The 25,880-nt window shown below is 43.6% G+C and overlaps 2 protein-coding genes across 10 annotated transcripts in view; one reads left to right on the top strand and one right to left on the bottom strand.

The window, feature by feature from the left end:
* GGT7 (gamma-glutamyltransferase 7) overlaps nt 1–2,326 on the bottom strand; it is an 80,473-nt gene extending 78,147 nt beyond the window's left edge. For 3 of the 4 annotated variants that reach the window (XR_008305932.1, XR_008305933.1, XM_053244604.1), the window contains exon 1: nt 2,023–2,326. Coding sequence is in view for 2 of the 4 variants with exons in the window: in XM_053244604.1 (XP_053100579.1) it covers nt 2,023–2,242 (220 nt within the window). In the remaining 2 variants the exon portion in view is untranslated. The remainder of the gene's footprint in view (nt 1–2,022) is intronic. The other variant, XM_053244602.1, reaches the window with a different exon arrangement.
* LOC128322741 (ubiquitin carboxyl-terminal hydrolase CYLD-like) lies at nt 1,842–24,875 on the top strand. Of its 6 annotated transcripts, none has more exons than XM_053244608.1 (13): nt 2,435–2,992; nt 8,532–8,708; nt 12,692–13,115; nt 13,466–13,589; nt 14,509–14,650; nt 15,298–15,405; nt 17,240–17,319; nt 17,515–17,581; nt 18,982–19,111; nt 19,748–19,856; nt 20,962–21,074; nt 22,233–22,422; nt 23,511–24,875. In XM_053244608.1, the coding sequence occupies exons 3-13, from the start codon at nt 12,702–12,704 to the stop codon at nt 23,708–23,710; spliced, it is 1,677 nt and encodes a 558-aa protein (XP_053100583.1). In that variant the 5' UTR covers nt 2,435–2,992; nt 8,532–8,708; nt 12,692–12,701; the 3' UTR covers nt 23,711–24,875. The 6 variants fall into 6 exon arrangements, with proteins under 6 accessions (XP_053100585.1, XP_053100583.1, XP_053100581.1 ...); XM_053244606.1 differs by having other exon boundaries at nt 2,435–5,261; XM_053244607.1 differs by having other exon boundaries at nt 2,435–5,379.
* The last annotated feature ends 1,005 nt before the right edge of the window (nt 24,876–25,880 follow it).

The following is a 25,880-nucleotide window of genomic DNA, read 5'->3' as shown; positions in this document are numbered from 1 at the left end:
AAGTCTGAAGAGGGTAGAGCACTTAAATCAACAACCACAGATTAGATCAGTCATCTTAAAGAGATAGGGAAATCTAATGTAAATGTGGAAATCTAATGTTCAAGTTTATATATTCAGTCAGCACGGCACTCGTGACGTGCTGACTGAATATATGACTCGTTACTATGCAGATAGTTTGCATCTTTGGTGTGAACCAAACCTTCCACATGAAAAGCCAGTTGTACAGAGGCCCAGCTCACACTGTATTTCCCCACTTTTGGAGGAGGGAAATCACACGAACCTGGTCTCTATGAGATCAAGCACTTGTGGAAGGCCCAGAATCACTCTGGAGGCTACCTGTATGGTGGTGAAGAAGAGCTCATGCCACTTCTCTACCATGCTCTTGTAATGCCAAGTGTCATGACCCTGGATCCAGGACCCATTTCGGGGATGAGGCAAATAGTTCAGGGGATGAGAAGGGTAGGAAGACCCTAAGACCCAGACCTTGGGTGACTCCTTGCTGCCTCCCCCCCGCCCCCCACACACCAGGAGAACCTGAGCCAGTACTCCCACCACGATTCAACAACACAGCCCTGCCTTTGGACAGAAAAGCCCCCTGAGGATCTGCTGGTCCAAGTAGTGGCTCCTTGAAGCCACTGGAGTGGGTGCCTAAGAAACTGTGCAAGACCCCTTTAAAAAGCAGAGCCTTCCCTAGAGAAAGGGCAGGGCCAATTCATTTTGCCTGGGCAGCAGCCCTGCAGGTCTGCAGGATCAGACCAAGGTCTATCAAGTCCAGCATTCTGCTTCCAGCCCTGGACAGCCAGTCGTCTCTGGAAGATCAAAAATAGGACCACCACATTACAGGAATGGGAAACTTTGTCCCTTGCACATTGTCCCTGTGCAACTGCATTGCAATAAGCAATGTTATCTGAAATTAGGAAAATGTGTAGGTCTTGACTACCCCTGCTCTATTTCATCCACTCTTGCAATACAGATCTGATGCAAAAACGGGGAAAGTCTAGAAGGGCAGTCTTAGGTCGTGGATGTCAATGGTAAGGCATTCAAAAACTGCCCTTTGTAGATTTTCAGTGTAATCATAGGTCCTCTCTCATTCCTGTGTATCCTTTCCAGTTGTCTCCACCTGGTTATCAGGCATTAGAGGACAAAAGGATATTCCACAGAAAGTCTGTACATTCTTTATTGGTTGGAAATGACTAGACTCAGCAATGGTCTTAGCAGCACTCTGAAGATTAAATTGGCGGGGAGGGCTGCACACCTTGTCACATACCAGAGGGGGAAATAAGATTGTGAATGCTCTATTAATCAGCACAAGGTGTTTTCAAAGGAGTTGGGAGAGGTAGGAAGACAATGAGACTTAGGGCAGGTTGGTTTAAGTGTAAGAAAGCAATCATTGGAGCAATGGGGCAGCAGGTACACTGTAGGCTAGAAGATCTGGAGGGATAGGGCCAGTAGGGATAGGGGCACTTACTTTATTGCCCCAGAGGAAGCTGAGGAGGTGAAAAGAATGAGATGGAAGATGATGGGAACTGGTTAGGAATGAGAAGGGAAGAGAAACAGCAGAGATGAAGTAGTCTAGTGAAGGAGGCAGCAGCAGCAGCAGGAACGTGGCACCCGGGCAGAGGGATGTTCATAGCATCATCCTTTGATTGGGTGGGAGGGAAAGATGGCTGCAGAGAAGTGGGATTCAGATGCCGGGACAGCCTGGCCGGGACATTATGAGGAGTGCAGCAAAAGGGAGGGCAGATGCGTGGTGGCGAGGGCTGCGGGGATGGCTGCACCACACGGGAAGGGGGCCGGGCTGGTGCCAGATAACTCTGGGAAGGCGGAAGGGATGACGCAGGAGAGGGCAGCATCCTGAGAGCAACACGCTGGAGGAGAGATGCGGGGAGCGGACGAGGGGAATGCTTGGGAACTGGGCTGGAGGCAGGCAGGGGAGGGATGATGCGTGGAGTCGTGATCGGATGGAGGATGCAGGGGACAGGCGGGCGGGAGGGATGGATGGCCGTCCGCTTCCGCTCTCACCAGTGTCCTGCTCGCCCAGAAACGCATCTTCCTCCTTCCTGGAGCGCAGGCAGCTCTCGGCAGCGCCGGAGCTGCTGCCCGGCTCTTCCTCGGGCAAGCGGGGGAAGCTGGTGATGCTCATGTAGTCCACGGGCGAGTAGGCGCCCAGGTTGCTCTGCTGACTCGTCTCCTTCTCGCCAGCGCCTGCAGCCGCCGCCGCCGCTGCCGCTGCCGCCGCCATCCTGCTCGTGCCTCGCCGGCCAGGCAAGCTCACTCAGCCTGGGATGATGCTCCGGAAGTGACTGAAGACCCCGATAGGAGAAGGGGAGAGGGAGGCAGGAAGGGGGAACGCAAGTGGAGAGGATGCAGGTGCAGGGCTTGGCCGCTAGAGGGCGGCGGAGCTGGGCAAGGGGCGGGGCTTGGAATCCAGGGCTCTGTGCAGGGGTGGGGTTGTTGTTGTTGTTGTTGTTTACACAGTCAGACAGGTGTTATTGAGTGGTTTGTTATATCCAGACATCGAGTCCTTCCCAAGGACCTTATCAACATTATCACTGTTGTTGCTGTTATTATTATAGATATTGTCGCAGAATATAGGCTGTTCCCAGCAATGTTGCTTTTTGTAATTGGCTGATGGTGATTTCTGTGGCCCCTGTGGTGTTGAGGTGCTCTTGAAGGTCTTTTGGTACTGCACCCAGGGCGCCAATTACCACTGGGATGATTTTGGTCTTTTTCTGCCACAGCCTTTCAATTTCAATTTGTAGATCTTTGTATTTTGTGATTTTTTCTATTTCTTTTTCTTCTATTCTGGTATCCCCTGGTATTGCTATGTCGATTATTTTGACTTGTTTTTCTTTCTTCTCGACTACAGTGATATCTGGTGTATTGTGTGGCAGATGTTTGTCTGTTTGTAGTCGGAAGTCCCATAATATTTTTACATCTTCATTTTCTTCAACTTGTTCGATGTTATGGTCCCACCAGTTCTTGGCTACAGGTAGCTTGTATTTTTTTCAGATGTTTCAGTGTAGTATCTCTGCTACCTTGTCATGCCTTTGTTTGTAGCCAGTCTGTGTGGTGGTGATGATGATGATGATTACTATTTCTTGTTTACACAGTCAGACAGGTATTATTGACTGGTTTATTTTATCCAGACATCGAGTCCTTCCCAAGGACCTGGGATGCCTGGATTTTATTATTAATATTATTATCATAGATATTGTTGCAAAATATAGGCTGTTCCCAGTATTATTATTATTATTATTATTATTATTATTATTATTAAGTCGATTTCTGTACCACCCTTCCAAAAATGGCTCAAGGAGGTTTACAAAGCGAAATAATAAATAAGATGGATCCATGTCCCCAAAGGGCTCACAATCTAAAAAGAAACACAAGTTAGATACCAGCAATAGTCACTGGAAGGATACTGTGCTGGGGATGGATAGGGCCAGTTACTCTTCCCCGCTAAATAAAGAGAATCACCATGTTATTATTCAGATATTATGTTGTACATGTATCCAGGTTCTGTATACATGCACATTTTTTGTGTACATGTCTATACACAAGGTCATTTTAAAAGTGAACCTGAAACAGGAAGCTGCCTTATGCTGAGTCAGACCATTGGTCCATCCATAGGCAGATTACTGCATAGGCAATAGAAGCAATTGCCTATGGTGGCAAACCTTGGGGTGGTGGCAAATCTTGGGGTGGTGGAAAGATGAATCTTTAATTTTTAAAAAACACTCAAAACTACTGCTTTTTGGCAGCAGTGAGAGCCCCTAGTGGGCCCACCAAATCATGTTGGGCGCAGATTGCTGCCTGCCTGGGCAGCAACTGAGATGGTGAGGGAGAAGTCCCCCCTCCCTTATTCTTCTAAAAGCTGCTGCTGCAGCGGCGAGATAGCGGCAGTGACTGCGGCGAGCAGGGAATGAGGGGAAAGTCCCCCCCTTTACATTAAAATGCCGCTACCAGTGCGGCGTAATGGGGCAGCAGCGGAAAGGATTGTGGTGTCTGGTGTGTGTGTGTTGGAGGGGGGAAGTTCCCCCGTTTACCTTAAAGCTGTTCCGCTGCCACTGCGCAGAGGAGCAGTGAGAGAAAGGTCCTTCTCCTCCCAAATGAGTGTACGCCCCTTCACAGCCTGATTTGTACCTATCTCCACACGTGGAGAAAGGTCCAAAACGATCTGCGACAGGGCGTATGTGCACTCATTTGGGAGGGAGGAGGGGAGCTGGAAGAAGCTCTCCCCCGCCACTCTTCCGTGCAGTGGCAGCAGACGCTGCTTTAAGGTAAATGGGGGAACTTCCCACACACACAGACCACAACCATTCCTGCTGCAACCACTGCCTCCTGCTGCAACTGCTGCCTCCCCATTCTGCTACGCAGGCAGTGTCATTTTAATGTAAAAGGGGGACTTTCCCCTTGACCCCCGCAGCCACCGCCGACTATCAATTTTGTGTCTATGAGGTGTTTTGCTGCAATTGTGTTTGGCTTTATGTCGCAGGTTGAGTTTACATCCAGGATCAGTGGAATCTTGAATACTGAGTGTGCTGTTCCACCTCCTGGTAATAGTGTAGCTGCTATTCCCGTTGAGGCAACTGCTGTAGCCTGGTCTCCTTTGCCTCGGATAGTGTGTATGAGTGTTGTATAGACAAATGTCTTCCCTGTTCCTGCAGATCCATCTAGGAAAAAGCAGTGTGGCTTGTCATTTGGAATGTCATATATAGCTTGTAGTAATGTGGTGACAGCTCTTTGTTGTTCTTGGTTTAGCTTGCTGGTATGTATTATGGCCTGTTCTTGCTCTTCAGGAATGTCTAAGATGTCCTGTTTTTGAATAGCATCTGGTAGATGCAGAACTGGCAAATTCAAGTTTTTCAAAGTCAAACCATAAGTTCTTAACTGTGTTTCAATTGCAGCCAGTGCATATTGTGGGTCAGTGGTCTCTGAATATTTAAGTACTAAATCTTCATCTGTCACAGCCTCTATCTCTATTCCTGTTATGGATCTCCAACTGGGAATTGACAGAGGGAGTGTGACTCTGTTGCTCCTTTTAGATCTCTTGGTGGCTTTCAATACTATTGACCATAGTATCCTTCTGGAACATTTGAGGGGATTGGGGGTGAAGCAGTAACAGCTCCATTTTTTCTGGTAACACTCAGTTTCCCTCTTGGATGGGGTTTATTTATGGATGTAAATGAATCAAGGGTGCGAAGGAGTTGTCTGCCTGTTACTAATGACTTTGTCTTGCAAATATGATGTTTTCAAGGGTAAGGTTTCCGTGTGCCCCAAATGCCTGAACCTCAGATGACCTAATTATCCATTATTTACATAACTCCAGGTTACTGTATATGCACCCAAGAGAACATAAAGCAAGCACCAGTCATGGTGAATGAGGCAGAATGAGGCTATTATAAACAATAATTAGTATGTACAGTACACTGTACCTATTTCCTCACTGAACTGGAAATGCTTTTTTGTGGCTGTTACATAACAACAAGCTTGAGGTCACATTCCACATCCAAATAGCCAAGGAGTTCCCGGTTACTCATGACTTTGTCTTGTAAAAATGCTATTTTCAAGGGAAATATGTTCAGTTCCTCTCTTGATTTATTGATGTTTAAGCATGCACTTTTGAAATGAGGATTTTGTGTCTCAGAACAGGAAATAAACTAATGGGTCAGGCACCTAGGTCAACTGGGGAAAGGAATCAATGTAGTTTTGATTAATGTTGTTCCTTTATGTATCAGACTACCATATAAAACAAGCTATTGCCAATGAAATCCTATGCCAAACTTTTAAAATTCATTATATTTCTATTCTGCCCTTTCTCCAAGAAGCACATGATTTCCCCCTGTCCTAACCTTACAACAACCTTGTAAAAAACATTAGGCTGAGAGACAGTGAATGACCCAAGGCCACTCAAGTCTTAACAGAGCTCGAAGACAGGTCAGAATGGTCCAGTTTGGGCTCAGGCAGTTAAGGAGTGATGGCCAGAGGCAGAAGACAGGATTGGAGTTGGGTAGCTGGAACAGGCAAGGCTGTTCCAATAGAATCTCTTCCAATGAGACAATGGAATCTTATTCATGGAAGACAGGTTATAAGAACATAAGAACAGCCCTGCTGGATCAGGCACAAGGCCCATCTAGTCTAGCATCCTGTTTCACACAATGGCCCACCAGATGCCTCTGTGGAGCCCACAGGCAAGAGATATGTGCATGCCCTCTCTCCTGCTGCTGCTCCCCTGCGACTGGTATTGAGAGGCATCATGCCTCTGAGGCTGGAGATGGGCCACAGCCACCAGACTAGTAGCCATTGATAGACCTGTCCACCATGAATCTGTCTAAGCCCCTTTTAAAGCAACCAAAGCTGGTGGCCATCATCACCACAACCCATGGCAAAGAATTCCATAGATTAATTATGCACTGTGTGAAAAAGTACTTCCTCTTGTCAGTCCTAAATTTCCCAACCTTCAGTTTCATGGGGTGACCCCTGATTCTAGTGTTGGGGGTGGGGGAAATTTCTCTCTCTAAACCCTCCACTCCATGCATAATTTTATACACTTTGATCATGTTTCCCCTTAGTCGCCTCTTTTCCAAGGTAAAGAGCCCCAGATGCTGTAGCCTAACCTCATAAAGAAGGTGCTCTAGGCCCCTGATCATTTTGGTTGCCCTCTTCTGCACCTTTTCCAGTTCTACAATATCCTTCTTAAGATATGGTGACCAAAGCTGTACTCAGTACTCCAGATGTGGCTACACCATAGATTTGTATATGGGCATTATAATATTAGCATTTTAATTTTCAATCCCCTTCCTAATGATTCCTAGGATAGAATTAGCCTTTTTCACAGCTGCTGCACACTGAGACAACACTTTCAATGAGCTGTCCACCATGACCCCAAGATCTCTCTCCTGGTCAGTCACCAACAGCTCAGATCCCATCAGCATATATGTGAAGTTGGTGGGTTGTGCCCCAATGTGCATCACTTTATGCTTGCTTACATTGAACTGCATTTGCCATTTTGTCGCCCACTCCCCCAGTTTGGAGATATCTTTTTGGAGCTCCTCACAATCTGTTGTGGATTTCACTACCCTAAATAGTTTAGTGTCATCGGGAAATTTGGCCACTTCGCTGATCACTCCAACTTCTCGATCGTTTATGAAAAAGTTAAAGAGCACTGGTCCCAGTACCGATCCCTGGGGTATCCCACTTCCTACCTACCTCCATTGTGAAAACTGTCCATTTATTCCTACTCTCTGTTTCCTGTCCTTCAACTAGTTACTAATCCACACATGAACCTGTCTCCTCATCCCATGACTGCTAAGTTTACTCAAGAGCCTTTGGTGGGGAACTTTATCAAAAGCTTTTCCTTGCAGAAGCCATTGACCTGTCCTTCGTCGGTCAAATTTGACTGAATTCAATTTTACTTTGGGCAAATTCAAATCCATTTGAGTGAATCTCCATTCTATTTAATGGTTTCGAATTTGAATCAATTTGAATTTGATTCGCATTTATTTGAGCTGATTTTGTGGATGTCCCTGTTCAGCCCAGCATTGAAGCCTAGAGGGTGCCCTTGCCCCATGAAAACTAAACTCGTTGGCTGAATTAAAGGCCAGGGTTTGGGTGGCTCAGCCTGGAAGTCCTGGTTTGAGACACTTCTGGTGCCTTACATCCTGTGAGCTTCATGGCTGAGTGGGAATTTGAACCCAGGTCTCCCCAGGCTTAAATAGATAGGGGATAGGGCCGGGCTGCAGAGGTGCTCTTACCTCTGGACTTCCAGGCCAAAGTCCAGGGCCTTCATAGCCCCTGCCACCCCCCAAATCCTCTTTAGTCTGTCCTGGGTGGTGTGGTCACCCGGCCGAGCATGATGATGCTTAATTTTCAGGGGAGGGGAGGCTTCCAAAGGCCTTTAGGTCCAGGCTCCAAAATTACCTAGATGCACCTCTGCCTAGCTCAGAGGCAGAGCAGCTGCTTTGCATGCAAGAAGTCCCAGGTTCAATCCCTGGCATCTCCAAGTAGAAGATGCCAAGTAGGACTTCAGCCACTGCATCACATTGGTTCACCATAAGTAGCCTCCCAATTCTAGCTTGCCATTTCAGCTGATGCATTATAAGCAGGAGTCTGTATGCTAAAGCAGCATCCCATGGTCAGGAAAGGAACCTGAGCAGCTGTGCCTGTATAAAGCCCTGCACTCCCCTTACTGCTTTAGTTACCACCAGCAAACACTGCAGAAGTATCAGGGACTGGACAGGCTCTTCTAATGTGAGTCTAGGGGTTGGCACAATTTTTCATTTTTTTAGCGCTTCAGGGATGACTTCCCCCTTTGTGCACTATGATGATGTTTGCTCCTATCCTGCAACAGTAGTGTAATCACTGACTAATGTTAATGGAAGAGGGGAAGAAGATTTGCTGCAGTGGCAATAGGCTTTCAGAAAAGGGGAAAGTCTCTTCGTTCCTTTAAATGGAAAGGAAATACTTTAGAACACACAATATATATTGTTAAGCACTCTGAATACTGAAGTGTTTATTTGTATCTGTAGCAGTGGGCATCTCATTTGCAAAGGTACGACCAGGAATAACATAAGTCAGTGCTGCCTGTAACAGGCTGTCTTGTTACACAAGAGCCAGGGCACACCCTTGGTGCTATTTATAAAAAAAGCAAACCAGATTCTTGCCAGTCACTGACAAAGCAGAAATCAGATCATTTCCAGGACCAGGTAAGCAAAGATCTTCCTTTTGTAGAGTTATGTGATGACAATTGATAGAACAGGCTAATTTTCTTTGTTGTAAGTGAAAAAATGTGAAGCTAAGGAATAGCTGCATCATTTGAATCTAGGTTTAAAGTGGGTTACCAACATTAGTGTGATCATGTTAACCCATGCAAAGGTTGTTTCATAGCCTCAGATTCTAGTTTGGCATGAATTCACACAATCATTTCAATTCTGGTAACCCAAATTAAACCTAGATTCAAATGACTGTGTGAAGAAGCCTGTTGAATTGCTAGCTGTTTCCGCCTAATGATTAGGCATTTGGGATGACTTGAGTATAATAAAAGGCAAAAAAAGGAAGTAATCCCCAACCAGTATTTAACTGATTAATATATCATACTATATCATATATTAATATATTAATAAATGAATGAATGTTTGAGGCCAATGTGTCAAGCAAAATTCTTTTTTCTAACATCTAACAGGTTATTTATAAGGTCATTAAAATCCAACAAGGAGCTTTGTTTCCTTATGCATGGCATTCTACTGCATATATCACTTCTGTGGTCTCATCAAATCAATAATACAGCCAAATTCAATTTGTCCACACATGCCTTTTCCAGCAACTTTATGATAATATTAATAAATAATGTATTTTGCCAATCTAGATATAAGCCAAGCAAACTAGTCCCTTCTTTGTACATGAGCTGCAGTACTAATTGAAAAATACGTGTCAGAAGCACATTAAAGGGTATGAACCGGTAGGGGTTCCTGCCTAATGTATTTGCTTGTGGGCTTTGACTGGCTGCTTGTGTTTCATTTGGACAATGCTGTGGTTGCTTTCTGGTCTGGTCACAAGCGCTTCTTAAAAGTTTCAAAAGATTGTAACTATCCTTCCTTACTCTTTCTTACAACTATGAAGCCCGATGAAACCAGGACACTTTCAGAACCACATATTTTCTAATGTGTTTATTTCCAAATGCTCCTGGGATTCTAAAACTGACATATATGCACAGCTGTAGTTGTACACAAAGTGGCTTATAGGTGTCGTATAGGAAGCAGCCATATATAGAGTCAGACCATAAGCCCATCTTGGTCAGTATTGTCTATACAGACTGGCAGCGGCTTCTTCAAGGTTGCAGGCAGGAATCTCTCTCAGCCCTATCTGGAGATGTCAGGGAGGAAACTTGGAACCTTCTGCATACAAGGATGCAGGTGCTCTTCCCAAAGTGGTCCTATGCCCTAAGGAGAATATCTTGCAGTGCTCACATGTAGTCTCCCATTCAAATGCAAACCAGGGCAGACCCAGCTTAGCAAAGGGGACAATTCATGCCTGCTACCACAAGGCCAGCTCTCCTTCAAGGTGCTACCACCAAGCCAGCTCTCCCATTCTTGTGTACACCTATTGCAGCAGGTTCTACCATACTATACATATTGTAGCCCTATTCCGATGCCAGACACTGGATCCTTCCCTGACCTGCCTGAGAACTTATTTGCTGGTTAATAGCCCACAGAGACCTTTCAAGAGTCCTAGACACTTGAAAGCAAGTAATATTGCTCAAAGAGCAAGCTCCAATTTTATGCTCATATCTTTAGGGTCTTTGAGGTAAAGTTGTGCCATCGAGTCAGTGTCAATTCCTGGCGACCACAGAGCCATGTGGTTTTCTTTGGTAGAATACAGGAGAGGGTTACCATTGCTGCCTCCTACACAGTGTAAGATGATGCCTTGCTAAGCAAGTCATTTCCCCGCTGTGCCATTAGGTGGCTTTAGTACCAGTTCTGAATATTTGACTGAAATTGTAATTATGGGTGATAGTGGAAAAGATCATGTGTATGAATGGAACAATTCCACATGCACACAAGGGGAGGCAGCAGTTTTTGCCAACTTCCCCCCTTCCCTCTGCAGCTACTTCTGCCCACCAAAAATATCTGCAACCCCTCATGGGCATATTTAACAGGCATAGGGGGCTGAACACGGAGGGAGGGGGGAATTGGCAAAAATTGCTTCCCAGTGGAAACATTCCACGCACACACATTTTACCCTGGATGCTACATTATGTATTTATATTGTTTTTGAATGGATGAATGGATGATTGATCTTGGTAAATAAGTCATCATCTTTGAACTGAAAGCTTCGGATATATATTAAAGCATCCATTATCTATTTCAGTAAGGGGGAAATTGAGGCACAGGATTTTCTGGATACAGCATTTAGGATTTCTTAGTGTAAAATTCCCATTTCCTCATTTATAATTATTGCATTTATCTAAATTATATTTCAATGCTTTTTTAGAAATTGTAATGAGTTGAGAAGGTAGGAAATAGCAGAATTATACGAGCCTATGTGACTTTAATCTAGTATAGACCATTTCTTTGCTAATTTCAGCAAGACTTTTGTGAAAAAAATTAACCTTTGGTTATGTGATGAAACAAACATGAAAGTTCTGAACAAAGGCTAAATTGATTGATTGAGTAGGGTCAGGTGGGTCCATGGTATGCCTTAAGGCCACAGAGAGATTCAGTAAGGGGAAATGGACATACAGGTGAAACTCGGAAAATTAGAATATCGTGCAAAAGTCCATTAATTTCAGTAATGCAAATTAAAAGGTGAAACTGATATATGAGACAGACGCATTACATGCAAAGCAAGATAAGTCAAGCCTTAATTTGTTATAATTGTGATGATCATGGTGTACAGCTCATGAAAACCCCAAATCCACAATCCCAGAAAATTAGAATATTACATGAAACCAAGAAGACAAGGATTGTAGAATAGAACAATATCGGAACTCTGAAAAGTATAAGCATGCATATGTATTCAGTACTTGGTTTGGGCCCCTTTTGCAGCAATTACTGCCTCAATGCGGCGTGGCATGGATGCTATCAGCCTGTGGCACTGATGAGGTGTTATGGAAGACCAGGATGCTTCATTAGCGGCCTTCAGCAATTCTGCATTGTTTGGTCTCATGTCTCTCATCCTTCTCTTGGCAATGCCCCATAGATTCTCTATGGGGTCAGGTCAGGCGAGTTTGCTGGCCAATCAAGCACAGTACACTGTATACTTTTCAGAGGTCCGATATTGTTCTATTCTTCAATCCTTGTCTTCTTGGTTCCCTGTAATATTCTAATTTTCTGAGATTGTGGATTTGGGGTTTTCATGAGCTGTACGCCATGATCATCGCAATTATAACAAATTAAGGCTTGACTTATCTCGCTTTGCATGTAATGCGTCTGTCTCATATATCAGTTTCACCTTTTAATTTGCATTACTGAAATTAATGGATTTTTGCACGATATTCTAATTTTCTGAGTTTCACCTGTAAATGGAGTCTTTTCTTTTTGTTCGCGCTCTTCACTGAGCACACAGACAGATTAGACAACTTGCATGGTTTACAGAATGAGGGGTGGTGGTGATGTTTTGCCTTATAGAACAACGAAGGCAACTGAAAATTGGACTGGAGAAGCTGGCAGCTTCCTGAGCAGCTGTTTGTGCCCCAGAAGCAAGCAGCCACATTGGTTCTTTAGGGATAGTAATATACTTCCTCTATTGGGACTGAGAAAGAGTTCTGTGTATCCAGAAAACACTGTGCCTCGATTTTTCCCTTACTGAAATAAGGTAATGGATGCTTTAATTTATACCCAAAGCCTTCAGTTCAAAAATAATGGCTTATTTACAAAAAATCACTCAATCAATCATCCATTCAATAACCATGTAAGTGTACAATGAAAGTGTATAAACACACATAAACACTTTTCTCTCACACAGGAGGAAATCTATGTGATGCACACACAAACAGGGTACATGCGTTTTGTTTCAAAATGATTGCTTTTATTCATGTATAAGCTTATGTAAGTGTAATTGATTAATCAATGTATCTAATTCGTCAGCTAAGATTCCTTCAAGCAGCTGACAGCCATAATACTACTGTACCCTATCAGCTGTTTATGCCTTTGAGACAACCATCTACCATCCTGATTTTCCATATTTGCAGGGTCCCCGCCATGGAATTTGCTCCTGAGAAGAAAGAGGCCTTCATTGTGACCCGAGAAATCCATGCAGGCAGGAAAAAAATCCCCTTGGGGTCTATAGGTTGCCTTGTGGAGGGCAAGCCCAACATGGGCCGCATTGTTGACCTCAAATCCAAGCCTGTCATAGCCCTCGTGAGCAGCCACATCAAACCCCTCAGCCGGCACCAGGCTGCCCTCTTACTCACCATTGAGAGCCCCACAAAGAGGTACAAACTTCTTTGCAATGAGCTGCTCTTTGCCTCCATATGCTGCCTGCAAATCCATGACGTGGTGCAGCTGAGATGTGACAGAGTAGTGACTGTCGGTATTGTGAGAGGTTTCTATGAAAAGCGCAGGAAGCCTGGCAACGGAGAGCTGAAGATGTTCCTCATTGAGGTGGATCTGCTGGTGAGGTCACAACCTTTCTTGGTTTCAGGGTATTCTGGATAGCATTCAGCTACTTTTGGTGACCAAGCTTCCAGTAATCATGGAGTAGAGCTTTGGCATTCCCACATCTCTCCCCCCAGTTCAGTCTCTCTGTCACCGGCCCTCAAGTCCTGTTAGGTCTATCCACGCCCCTTGCTTATTACCACCCATAACGATGCCAACATTTGGTACATATTTCTGCAAATGGAATTGCTCCTAAAATAGTGTTCTGGTTGCCGCAGTGCCTTGGGGGTGAGAATATAAATTCTTGCTTCTAGAAAATACCTCAGTTTCAGCAGTGTTATTTCTTCTATCTTCTCAAACTATATTAGAATCCAGTTATTGGTGCTCTTGGCAACCTCTACTCTAGACTGAAGATTGATGCAAGCAAGATTATTGCTATTAGCTCCAGTGCTACCAGTTCCCGTTGGTGCAAAGGGAGATCCCATAAGAAAGGTAAGGGCCAGCAACAGAGTTTGGTCAGATTACAAGCTCATCCTCCTCACATTTCAGATTTCCCTGTACTATATTTCCTGCTATATAGATCTATGAGTCAGAGACTACTATCTTCTAATTACTTCGGTCTAGCCACATCTGGCGAGTGGTGTAGAATCCAAGGGAAAGAGTGGTGGTATACAAGGACAAGGCACTGGAGTGGAATCAGGAATATTAATAGTTTAATGAAATAGATATTGTGTACAGAGAGGCAAGTGCAGACTGCTTTTCAGTGCTCTTGCTGCTAGCTGTTTGTTAGCCCAGCCTCTATTCCAGGACTGGAATACAAGCAACTAAAGCCCCATTGGCCTGGATCAAGGAATAGATTAACCAAAAACATCACAAGTTGTAGCTAAGCATGGCTGACACAAGATTATTATGGTTCCTCAATGGATTCGGTCTGGAATGTTCAGCATGCAAAGCCTATTTATTATTTATTTTTCAATTTATATCCCACCTTTCATAAAACATATCCCAAGGCAGCTTACAAAAGTTAATAGAACAAAATTCTATAAAATCACATTAAAATATTAAAATCAGTTAAAGACCATAAAAACATAAACACAACCATTATCGACCCTAGGGTCCTCTCTGTTGATTGAAATAGTATCTGGTCATTTGCTCCAGGTAGAATAGAATGTGCACATTAGGTCTTCAAACATTCAAGACCTGAGAGAAACTTAACTCCAGCCTGCAATGTGGAGAGCAGTTTTATTTTTAGCTTAATTTTATTATCCATCTATCCATCTCTGTCTTCCTTGCATTCTGTGTTTTTCTCTCCTTTTGTTCATTTTCATATCCTTTTCACTTTCTCCTTCTCTCTCCTAGAGATGCTCAATGTCCTGTTGGCAATCTAACACACTCCAAACTGTTATTCTAGATGAGTTTTACATAATCCGGAACTTGGCAGAAGACAACACAGAGGCATTTTGGGAACAAGACATCCTGCAGAAGATGGAAGGTGCCATGAAGGGCATCCAAGGGCATTGCAACTCCTGCTACTTGGACACAACCCTCTTCAGGTTTGCTCAGCACTCATTCTGTATGAAGCCAAACTCTTCTCCATATCTCATTGGCTCAAGGGCCCAGTCATGCTGCAAACCCAAATTCATGCCTTCATTTCCCCTTATTTTGCTGCGCCTGCTACCTCTTCCAGTGGCAGTGTTTGGACCATTATGCAATGTCCATTTCCCCTACCCGCTGCAAAATGGCCAGCTGGACAAGCAACCAAACTGAAGCAGTACACCTTTGCTAACTGTAGAACCCAAGGGAAAGAGCTGTGGTACACAAGGGAAAGAGCTGTGGAATTGAATCAGGAATATTAATAGTTTAATGAAACAGATATTATTTACAGGGAGGCAAGTGCAGATGGGTTTTCAGTGCTCTTGCTGCTGGCTGTTTTTTAGCCCCGCCTCTACTCCAGAACTGGAATACAAGCAACTAAAGCCCCTTTCAAAAGCTGGCCTGAATCAAGGAATGGATTAACCAAAAACACCACACTAACATACCACTGGGGTATATCTTTAGTATCCAAGGGCCACCACTGTCTGTCCAGTGGACAAGTTGGGATTGGTGGTCAAATAATAGCCATTTTGGCCTTGATCCTGTGATTAAATCTCCTTCATATTTCAGTGGACAATGCTTTGTGTGTATCTTTGTTTCTTTGCAGTTTGTTTGGTTTTTCCTCTGCCTTGGATGACATTCTCTATTCTACTGAGGTACATGATACATCGGCACAGCAAATCCTGAGGCAGCAGATCGTTCAGCCCTTGAGACAGTAAGTTGCATTGCATTTCTCAAGCACTTGTACTATGCCACTGGGCTGTGGTCTTTATGCTTTCATTGCTCAACTATTATATGTGCCCACTGGATGCTGTGACCATAATCATAGGAAAAAATAATACAGTATGATGATTTACAAATTCATGATGCCCTTAGAACAGTGGTTCCCATAACTGGGATCCCCAGATGTTGTGGACTATAACCCCCATAATCCCAGCCAAAGGCCATTATGGCTGGCAAAGCCACAACATCTGTGGACTCACATCTGAGAACCCTTGCCTTAGAGATCAACAGTTTAAAGGGCCAGTGGGAGAAGAACTGCAAGCATTGGGAGCATATTCACATTAGGAACTTAAGCCAGTTTAAAACCAGATTGATTATTATGGCAGGCCAGTGAATGTGATAGGTAAAATGTTCTGAATATTCTGAGACTGGAAAGCTAGCGTAGCTTTTGCTGTCACACAGTGGCCCTTTGGTGGGCCACTGTGTGAAACAGGATGCTGCACTTGATGGGCCTTGGGCCTGATCCAGAAGGGCTGTTCTTATGTTCTTATCTTTGGCCCAGAGAATAAGCAATACTAAACTGGTATTGTAACATTTTACTGGTCCTAGTTACATTTGTGTTGATGTAAGAAAGCTTTTGACACAGTTCCCCGTCACTGGGGCTTTTCATTCTGCTACATGAGGCAGTTAGTTCATTAATTAGTTAGACGACATCAACAGAGCTAATTGACTTTTAAAAAACCAGTCAAAATATATCACTTTAAAACTTATATTGAAGTTATATATTTCATTGCATTGTATATGTTTTATGGAGCTCATGACATTTATAACTGTGGAGGGGGGTGGGGGGAGTAGAACTATAACCAAAAATTTCCAATTAGCCCTGGAAGAAAGCTATAGTGTTATCTTGCAAAAACTCAGATATTCATTTCCAGTAGCAGATTACTGGATTGCCTTTGTTTCATTGAATAAATTGGCTTAACAAGACATGAGCTATGTTCAATGGTTCACCTAGGATGTTCTCTTTGCATTGCTTCATGCTCCCTACTTCCCCAGGCAATAGAAGGACAACTTTGTACAAGCTCAATGTCATTGTGAAAGACAGGAAGTCTCTTATTTGGCCAGAGAAAAGAAGAGCCCTGCTTGATCAGGCCGAGGCCTATCTAGTGCAGCATCCTGTTCTCCATAGCAGCCAACAAGATACCATTGTGGGAAGACTGCAAGCAAATGATGCCCGCCCCACCCCACCCCGCATGGCTCTCCTACAAATGGTATTGCTAACTGCCTCCAAGACTGCAGGCAGCATTTAGCTATCAAGACTAGTAGCTGTTGATAGTATTAGACTACCTGGGGCTCCCCAGAGGCGTCTAGTGGGCCACTGTGTGAAACAAGATGCTGGACTAGATAGGCCTTGGGCCTGATCCAGCAGGGCTGTTCTTATGACATGTTTTCAGAATACCATTCATTTCCTGTTATGCAAGTTGAGCAGGGAGAAGCTGAGCAGGCAAACAGCCAGACTACTCTTGAAATAACTCCAGCTTCCCCAAAAGAAACAGCATACCATCACAGTTCTTCAAGACCACTTGTGGCCAGGTAGCTCCAACAACTCAAACTCTGGCCAAATACAAAGCTGCCTCTTGTCTAAGCACTCGTATCCCCACCCACCCCATGTGTGTCATTTCAGCACACACCCACACTAGTAAGTACGAGCGGTGATCTGCTCTCCTAGCTGATCTGGATTGCCTGTTCATTAGCATTTTGTTGTTAAGTAGCCTAGCCACAAAGCAGGGTAGCATGCAGCACATAACAGTACTGATCCTTGCCAGGTATGGCTATGTGGGAGCCGAGAATGTGATGAACTTGAGAAGACTGTTGCGGTGTGACAGTTTCATTACAGAAGAGAAAGGTGAGTGGCATCTTGTCTGTATCTGATGAACTTGCCTCTGCTTTTCCCCAGCCCCTTAAAAAACACATTCAGGCACTACAAAGGATCTGGATCCGTCCACAAATAAGGAGAATGCAAACTGTGGGGGTGTCGGGTACAGGTTTCAGCATACTGCTCTAGGCCTTTTGCTACCCTGATGGTTTCTCTGGTTTACAGATCCAGAGGAGTTCCTGAATGCCCTTCTAGGAGAGGTTCTAGCTGTAGAGCCCTTGCTAAAAATCAGGTAGGAGTTTGATTTGATGGTCATTTTATTTCAACCTTCAGATGGCCAGGCTAATCACAGTATGTGCCTTCACAGCTAGGGATACCAGCTCTTGAAATAATGAATTCTCGTGAGCAAAGACAACTGTGTTTTCGGATGCAGAATCTGTAGGCCCTTTGAGGAGCAGTTTTTGGACTGATTTGTGGGTGGATCACACAAAAGCTGCCTGTTTGCCTAAGGATACAACCGAAAAGAAAAATGGCTGAAAGGGGGTTTCTGGAAGTGACCTGAAAGTGAAACACACATACACATCATCAGGCAGAGCAGAGTTTCTTTAATGTTGTAAGACACCTTGAGCAGTAGTGCATTGAAGGGGTGGGGTACAAATATTTTTAATAAAACAAACCAAAAAAAGATGATTATGATTTTTTCAGTCAGTTGGCAACCCCACTCACATGGCTCCCCAAAAGCTGCCAAATTAAGAAAGAAAGAAAGAAAGAAAGAAGAGAGAGAGAGAGAGAAGAAAGAAAGAAAGAAAGAAAGAAAGAAAGAAAGAAAGAAAGAAAGAAAGAAAGAAATGAAGAAAGAAAGAAAAAGAAATCACAAACATTTGGCAGCTTGGATTGCACTAATTGGGAAGAGATTGCCTTGGACCAACCCAGAGGCACAGCAAGGTTGTTAGAGTGGGCCTTGGGATAAAAAGTGAAGTTGGGCCCCCTGCCCAAGATACACCTCTCCCCCACATCTTTACTGCAGAAGAAATGTAAGGACACAGTGGAGAACAAAACATTCTCGGCACACCTTTCCCCTCACTCCTATGCAAACAGTATCTCACACTCCTTGTGCATGCGGGCACTTTCACACATACATTTGTACACACGTATGTCCCTGGCTTAGAAACTTTTTAAAAACATATATAGCTTGGCCTGAAGCTGAGATGAGTCCTCCAGTCAGGATGCACCTGTGTGTCAGGGAGGCAGGGAGGACAAAGTAGAGAGTGAGCTGTTGCCCAGGCAACAGGGCCTCCCTTCCTCAAGAGGTCCAGGGACACATTTGTTGTCTTTGTTGAACTACAGGTATATCCCTGAACAGACCCTTTGTCTCCTGGACAAATATTGCAGGGAAAAGTCAAAGGAATGAAGGTGGAATGAACCACCTTTGTAGCAGACACATGAACAGCACTGCCAGTCCCTCTACAAACACAATAACTACATTTCCATGGTAGCAAGTACTAACTCAGACTTGGCATAAGAGGCAAAAGTGTTTCCACTTTATTTTAGGCTTTGCATTTTAAAGAGAATTCTTTGTCTTATGTCTGTTTTGAACAGACTTATACTAGCTAACACATTTGTTTGTGGGGTGGGAGGAGATGTTGTATATGTTTCTAAAGAACTTTGTGTTTTTTCCTTGTGAAAATTTAGGTCAGACAACGAAGTGCTGGGGTATAATTGCTATCAAGTCCTTGCCGAGAAAGACAATGCCATCAGAGTGCCCACTGTGCAGCAGCTACTGGGAAAATCCCTGCTGTCATACAACCTAAAGTTTGAGGAGGTCCGTAATGGCTGGCGGGAGCAGTGGGCATAGTTGGGGACAAGGCTTCTCGGCGTGAATATAATACATGTAGGCAGAGCATTCTCCATAGGGCTCGGTAAAGCCTCTCCACTTTTTCCAGGGCATGGATAATCTGAAGAGTGCAGAGCTGAGATCTGAGCCCAACTCCAGGCACCACAATGCACTAACTTCCAACAATAACTTGACAAAGACGCACCTTTGAACATGGTGATTCTCTTTATTTAGCAGGGGGAGAGTAACTGGCCCTCTCCACCTCCAGCACAGTACCTCCAGTGACTGTTGCTGGTGTCTGTCTTGTGTTTCTTTTTAAGATTGTTAGCCCTTTGGGGACAGGGATTCATCTTATTTATTTATTATTTCTCTTTGTAAACCGCCCTGAGCCATTTTTGGAAGGGCGGTATAGAAATCGAATAAATAATAATAATACTCTGTGGACGTCTCTAGAACCCTCAGAAACATTTCAAGCTACAGACCAAAGTTTGATTTTAATAAACAAAAACAAACCCCTTAAAACAATTCATGTAGAGACTGGGTTTTTTTAGTTCAGTATGTCAATTCAACTATTGCATCATGTATAAAACCATTATTTAAAGAGGTTTTCTTTCTCTCTTTCAGATTCCCTCATGCCTTATCTTGCAGATGCCTAGATTTGGAAAGAGGTTTAAGACATTCCCGTCAGTATATCCCTCTCTAGAGCTTGACCTCACAGACTTGGTGGACCAAAGTAAGGAAGTTTGTATGCATCTCAGAGTTTTGATTCTGATTGAGTTGAATGTCTGCCAGATCAAAGACCCACCGACTCCAGCAAGGCTGCATACATCTCACCAATTTACTAGCATATAAGAGAGTAACATCTCTCTCTGTCTCTCTCTGTAAACGTACGTGTGTGTGTGTGTACACATACAAGCAAACGCACACACACCACCTATCCAAGTTCACTGATCCTTATCCAACCCAGAACATTAACAAGCACTTACCTCATGGAGCTCAATGGTCTTGCTGTGATTCTCTAAACCAATGGTTCCCAACCTAGGTTCCTCCAGATGTTGCTGAACTACAACTCCCATCTTTCCCAGCTACAATTTATTGTGGCTGAGCATGCTGGGAGTTGTAGTTCAGCAGCATCTGAAGGAACCCTGGTTGGGAACCACTGCTTTAAACCCATGGTTTGTGTTGGCTGCCAGAGTGGCTCCATGGGCAATGTCTGCCAGACCAGTGTCTGCTCGGTTTGCTCCAGCCCTCAACTAGGCCACAGTTATTCCTATTATGCAGACAGGGAACTGAGGCTAAGAGACAGTGACTTATTTGAGGCCACATGCACTGTGGCTCTATGCACTACATAATACATACAGTACATCTTTCTTTTATTCCATTCTTATACATAGGGATATTACTTTAAAGCCCTCGGTGGCTTTGGACCAGAATACTGTTTTCCAGAACACCCCAGCCTCAACCTTACCGACTGCTGCCAGCGTCCTTACATTTAAGATTTTTACAACTCATTGTCAGCCTCTTGCTTCCAGTCTTCGATTGCCCATATGGGAATGACTATTAATCCTCCTAGGTAGTGACCATATAACTACTTTGGTGTGCAACACACTGTGCTGGTATTAAATGAATGTTAAATTATTGTTGCAGTAGTAGCAGTCGTCCTCTAAAACCTGTTGCTGCAGAACAGGGAATATTAATAATATGCATGACAGAGAGGGACATAACAAAGATTACTATGTTTTGGTGCTGCAGGGAATGATGGCAGACATTTGCTCTTGCCAATTTATAGAAGCTTTTGTGGATAAAGACAATAACCAACCTGACTATTATGTCTGTAGCTTCTCAGGTGTGCTGTGTATGCAATGGGCAGGCAACATACGGATGCTCATGGTGCCATCTGGATCCTCTCCTGAACCCAAACCATGTGAAATTGTTGAGGAAGATTTCCAAGGTAGGAAGGAGCACTGAATGAGTATTTAAAGCTGGAAATGCCCACGGAAGGGAGAAAAAGCTCTGTAAAACTATGAGCAAAAATTCCTGCCAGATATGAAATCAGCCAAATGGTTCAATTACATATTGGTGTCTGTATTTGTCTAGGACAGGGGGCTTTTGGCCATTGTGGCTGGGTATAATGGGAGTTGTAGTCAACAACAGCTGGGGATCCAAGTTTGAGAACATGTGGTCTATGGAGATTCATTGCTAAGCCTTTATACACTCAGATATAGGGGTGCCACTTTATTTTCCTGGCAAAAGAGACAAGAAGGAGAAATTCAAACTGAACCTTTTCCCACCACCAGAGATGGGGAGAAAGCTCCACCTGTTGAATTGCTGACCATGCAGTTCTTAACGGTACTTAGGAATATAGGAAACCACCTTCTACAGAGTCAAATCGTTGGTCTATTGAGCTCAGTATTGTCCACACTGACTGGCAGCAACTCTCCAAAGTTTCAGGCAGGAGTCTTTCCCAGCCCTACCTGGAGATGCCAGAGATTGAACCTTGGACCTTCTGCATACAGAGCAGATGCTCTACCACTGAGCTGTGGCCCCTTCCCTATGGTACAGGAGCTCTTCTAGAAAATGTGACTTAAGTAGGTAACAGAGGCCCTTCTTTCACAACTCTGTAACCCACATATTTCCACCCCACCTCTCTAGGATGATAATATGCATGCTAAGGACTACTTACGTCTTTATTGAGAAACCAAACGCTACACCCAACTGGTTAGCTTTCCACAGTTCTGGTTAGTAAACATAGCCTGGCCCCAACATAGAAAGTATCTCCACCCTGCCCCCAGCAAAAAGTACTTTTTGTCAAACATAATCTACATCTAGTCGGAAACTAGCAAAAGGTGAAACCAGTCATGGGTCCTGTAAGTTGTGCCAACCAGCAAGAACCAAGCTGTCGCTAAAGTAACCCACACAGCTGGGCTGCATGAACTGGAAGTGATGAAATGCCACACCCAGACCTCAGAATTGAAGCTACTTGGATAATACCCCAGTGTGCATTATACTGTCACAGGAAGATTCACAGGATTGTAATCACTGCTTGAATTAGGATGGCAAAAACTCAGGAAAGCACATTGGATTTCTGATAATAGTTTATTTTCTCCAGATGCATTCTCAACTGAACAGACTGAAATATTCCCATAAAGAACTGGATACGCACAGCTACTCCACTAAGCAGCAGACACTGGAGCTGTTTGCAGTTCTGTGCATAGAGAGCAGCCATTACGTGGCTTTTGTTCGATATGGCCCTTCCCAAAAATCCTGGCTTTGCTTTGACAGCATGGCTGATATGCTGGGTAAGAAACCATCTTGAGGCTTCTTTCTACAGAATAATTGGTACTACCTTATCACAAGCTTGTTCCTAAGATCTCTTCCCCATTTTCTTATTTCTTCCCAATTTAAGCCCTTGCTAAGGCTCCAAGAGGTCCCCTTTGTTCTCACTGCACCCTATGTCCAGGTCTCCCCTGTTCCCCATTCAGAGTACACAGTATGCCAATGTTGCCCACATCTGCCATTGAGGACCTCTTCTATTATCACATGGCTCTCTTCAGCACTGATGAATCATGAGAACCACCATGATTACCATCTTATTCCACACAATTCTCACCACAATTTAATTAAGTTAAAAAAAAAAATAGTGCCCCATAGATGAGAGCAAGAGAAAGGTTAAGGAAACATACCAAACAAATTATCTCAGGGTTCATTCACACCAGGATTTGGGGTGGTAGGTGGGGGGAGAACGAGTTTGCTCTATGTTGCTGTAAACCACCCAGAGATGAAAGTTTGGGGTGGTCTACAATAAGTAAGTAAAATACAACAAATTCAAACAAAAGTGAAAACCTTAACACAATTCAAAACCACAATCAAGTTTTTAAAAAAACTTGGGTGAAAAAATGAGTCTTTAGGGACTTTTTAAAAGTTGTCAGAGATGGGGAGACTCTTATTTCAGCAGGGAGTACATTCCAGAGTCTCAAGGCACTTCACCCTTTGAGCACAACATACTGCCTAGAGGTTGTGGGTTTAAGTCTTACAATATTTATAGTGGATAGTGGTTTAACAGCCTACCCTGATACACTCAAACCTAGGCTCTAAAACAGATGTCATATACAGACAGCAACTCATCTTGACCCTATTCATTTATGAAATCTAATAATATCAGATCACAATCATATCCCACCATACCTTTCAAAACCTCAAGTGTCCTAATCCTTGCCTCTAACATGCTTGCAAGTAAGCTTATATAGACCATTGGCAATATATTTAATCTGCTGCAATACATTGACAAAAAATGAACACAGTATATATGGTTGCATATTATCTTGAAAAAGTTAAATTTATAACCTGAGGATCCTAATTCTAGTCTTTCAACTGACCATTTCTTTAGAAGATGAGAAAAGAACAAGCATCCCCATGGTCATGGCCTGCCCTCAACTTGGGCATTATCTGGCTATGGCACCAGAGGAGTTTGCAGCTGTGGATACCAAGCAGATGGACATGTTTTCCAGAAGATTCTTCTGTGATGCTTACACATTCCTGTACCACCAGCCAAAGCACAGCTCTTACAGACATCACTTCAGGAGTTGAGATTGTCTTTTGCTAGGTCTTGGTAAGAAAAACTTTACAGGCTCACAGAAGCCACTACATTTCTGTACAAGTGCAAACCTTTGCATGGGCAGAAGTTACAGTCATCTTAAAGCCCTTAATTCAAACTCTTTAAGAACATCCAGAAAGGCATTGGTCTGCATTATAGCAGGCCATTGCTTTGTTTGCTCTCTCCCCCTTGTTTGGGAAGTCTTTAGCCAAACCGTTCACACAATCAACGTATGTCTGCTCAAACATTATATATAACTTTAATACAACATTCTCTCTCCTATCAAGCACTTTCAGAACTATTCGTAGTCTAGCTTCTTGCTCACATCAACAAGTAAAATTTAGTTCTGGCTGACTCTACACCAGTATTTAATGTCTGGGCTGAACCTGATCCAGCCTTTTCAGTAGATTAAAGCAGAAAGTGTGACATTAACGACCTCAGAACAGTGGTACATATGCTGGGAACCTTCCAGCTAGACTTTTGTAATTTTACAGTTCAACTGGCTTCCATTTTAAAAGAGCTCTACTGGCTACTAATAAATTTGTGAGCAAAATATAAAGTGCTGGTTATCACCTATAAAGCCCTTAACGGCTTGGGTCCAGGGTATTTAATAGAGCACTCTGTCATGAACCTTGCCACTTGCTGAGATCATGTGGGGAGGTTCGGTTACAGCTACCACCGGCTCATTTGGTGAAACAGGACTGCTCCTTCTCTGTGGCTGCCCCAAAGCTGAGCACCTGTCAATACAAGAGCTTCTCCATCTCTGGCTACCTTCAAAAAATTGCTTAGGACACACCTGTTTTCTCAGGCCTTTTGACAAATCTATTTAATATTGTTATTGTGTTTTGCATTATTGTTTTAAAATGCTGTACACTGCCTTGGGGGATGTGTTCAACCATTTATAAATATGATGAATGAATAAATGTAAGTCCCATTACTTTCAATAGGACTTAGTCATGTCACAAGAAGTGGATTATAGAATGAAAAATAAGATCTCTTCATCTGTAAAATAGGTGTCTTAACTGCTTCTTGGGGGCTTGTTTTCAAGCCATTACATTTAAAATTGGATAGTTTACAATACATTAAAAGACTATCGGTTGTAACCAAAATGCATCACGGCAACCAAATATGTGCCATTTTCAGATCATCCACAGTCCAAGACACAAACTGAATACATGATCAACCACTGGTATATATGCAGTGACAAAAATAAACATTGAGAGGGCATAGCTTGTTAGCATTAATGCACATTAATATTCCTGGCAAGTTATATACAGACTGTCCCACCACTGCTGAGAGCTGTAAGTTACCATGCTCTGGCCTGGTATCATCCTCTGACGCAGAGTTTACTACTCTGTTCAGCCCTAGTACTGTGAACTGGTTATTGCTGCTGTGTGTTGCAATCTAGGATGCAATCTTAAGTTGTCACTTACTCAATAGTCAGTGTCTAAAGACTGACTCAAGCTTCCCTGCAAACCACACTAGAATCCCTGGACCTCAGGCTCCAGTGTGTGGGGAATGGTTGCAGGAACCTGGTGGAGGAGGAAAGGCATGCTTCACATGCTTTATCGTTCCAGGGTTTAGTCTTGGCATCCAATCTAAATAGCAAGAACTTGCCATGCAGACAGTGGTTTGGATCCACAGATCCCAAGCACAAATAGAATGTACTTTTGCTCATGTTTGGAGAAGTTCCCAATTTCCACTGATTCTCCCCTCCAGCTGCAGCCCCACCCTCACAACTGCATGAAATTAAATTTCCAGAGAGTCCTCCAATTTAAGAACAGCTTCTGTGTAGGCACTTCAGGAAGGAGGGGGTGAGAAAGCCCTGTTCCATGAGTGGAACTCCGTTCATTGTTCTTAAGATCCAAGCCAATGTCTCCAGAGCTATCTGCTGTTGCAGAGACATGATTTTTTTTGGCCTTGCAAAGTCATATCACAATGTCAGTGCTACAAAACATACTTGTGGCCAGACCTCTCAATTATATGCTAGTGCTGCTAACAACCCCCTTTTTGATAGCAACAAATCCTCATTCCCTCAGTCTTAAGGAATGAGGAAACCTTGATCACTTAACAACATTGTCTGAAATAAGAATGAAACAACCATACCAGCTTAGTTATGCAACATTAGCAAGCTTTCATATATACAATTATTTATATTTGGTG

This window comes from Hemicordylus capensis, chromosome 4 (genome assembly GCF_027244095.1).
Source record: "Hemicordylus capensis ecotype Gifberg chromosome 4, rHemCap1.1.pri, whole genome shotgun sequence".
Classification (NCBI taxonomy): Eukaryota; Metazoa; Chordata; class Lepidosauria; order Squamata; family Cordylidae; genus Hemicordylus; species Hemicordylus capensis.
The sequence above is the reverse complement of the archived record's forward strand: the minus strand, read 5'-3'. Positions and strand labels throughout refer to the sequence as shown.

Bases quoted from the DNA above. Each gene is read 5' to 3' on its own strand.
- LOC128322741 (XM_053244608.1), top strand. From the start codon at position 12,702: ATGGAATTTGCTCCTGAGAAGAAAGAGGCCTTCATTGTGACCCGAGAA. The intron at 13,590-14,508 runs GTAAGGGCCAGC...CTGTTATTCTAG, and splicing joins AGGGAGATCCCATAAGAAAG to ATGAGTTTTACATAATCCGG. The intron at 15,406-17,239 runs GTAAGTTGCATT...GATCCTTGCCAG, and splicing joins ATCGTTCAGCCCTTGAGACA to GTATGGCTATGTGGGAGCCG.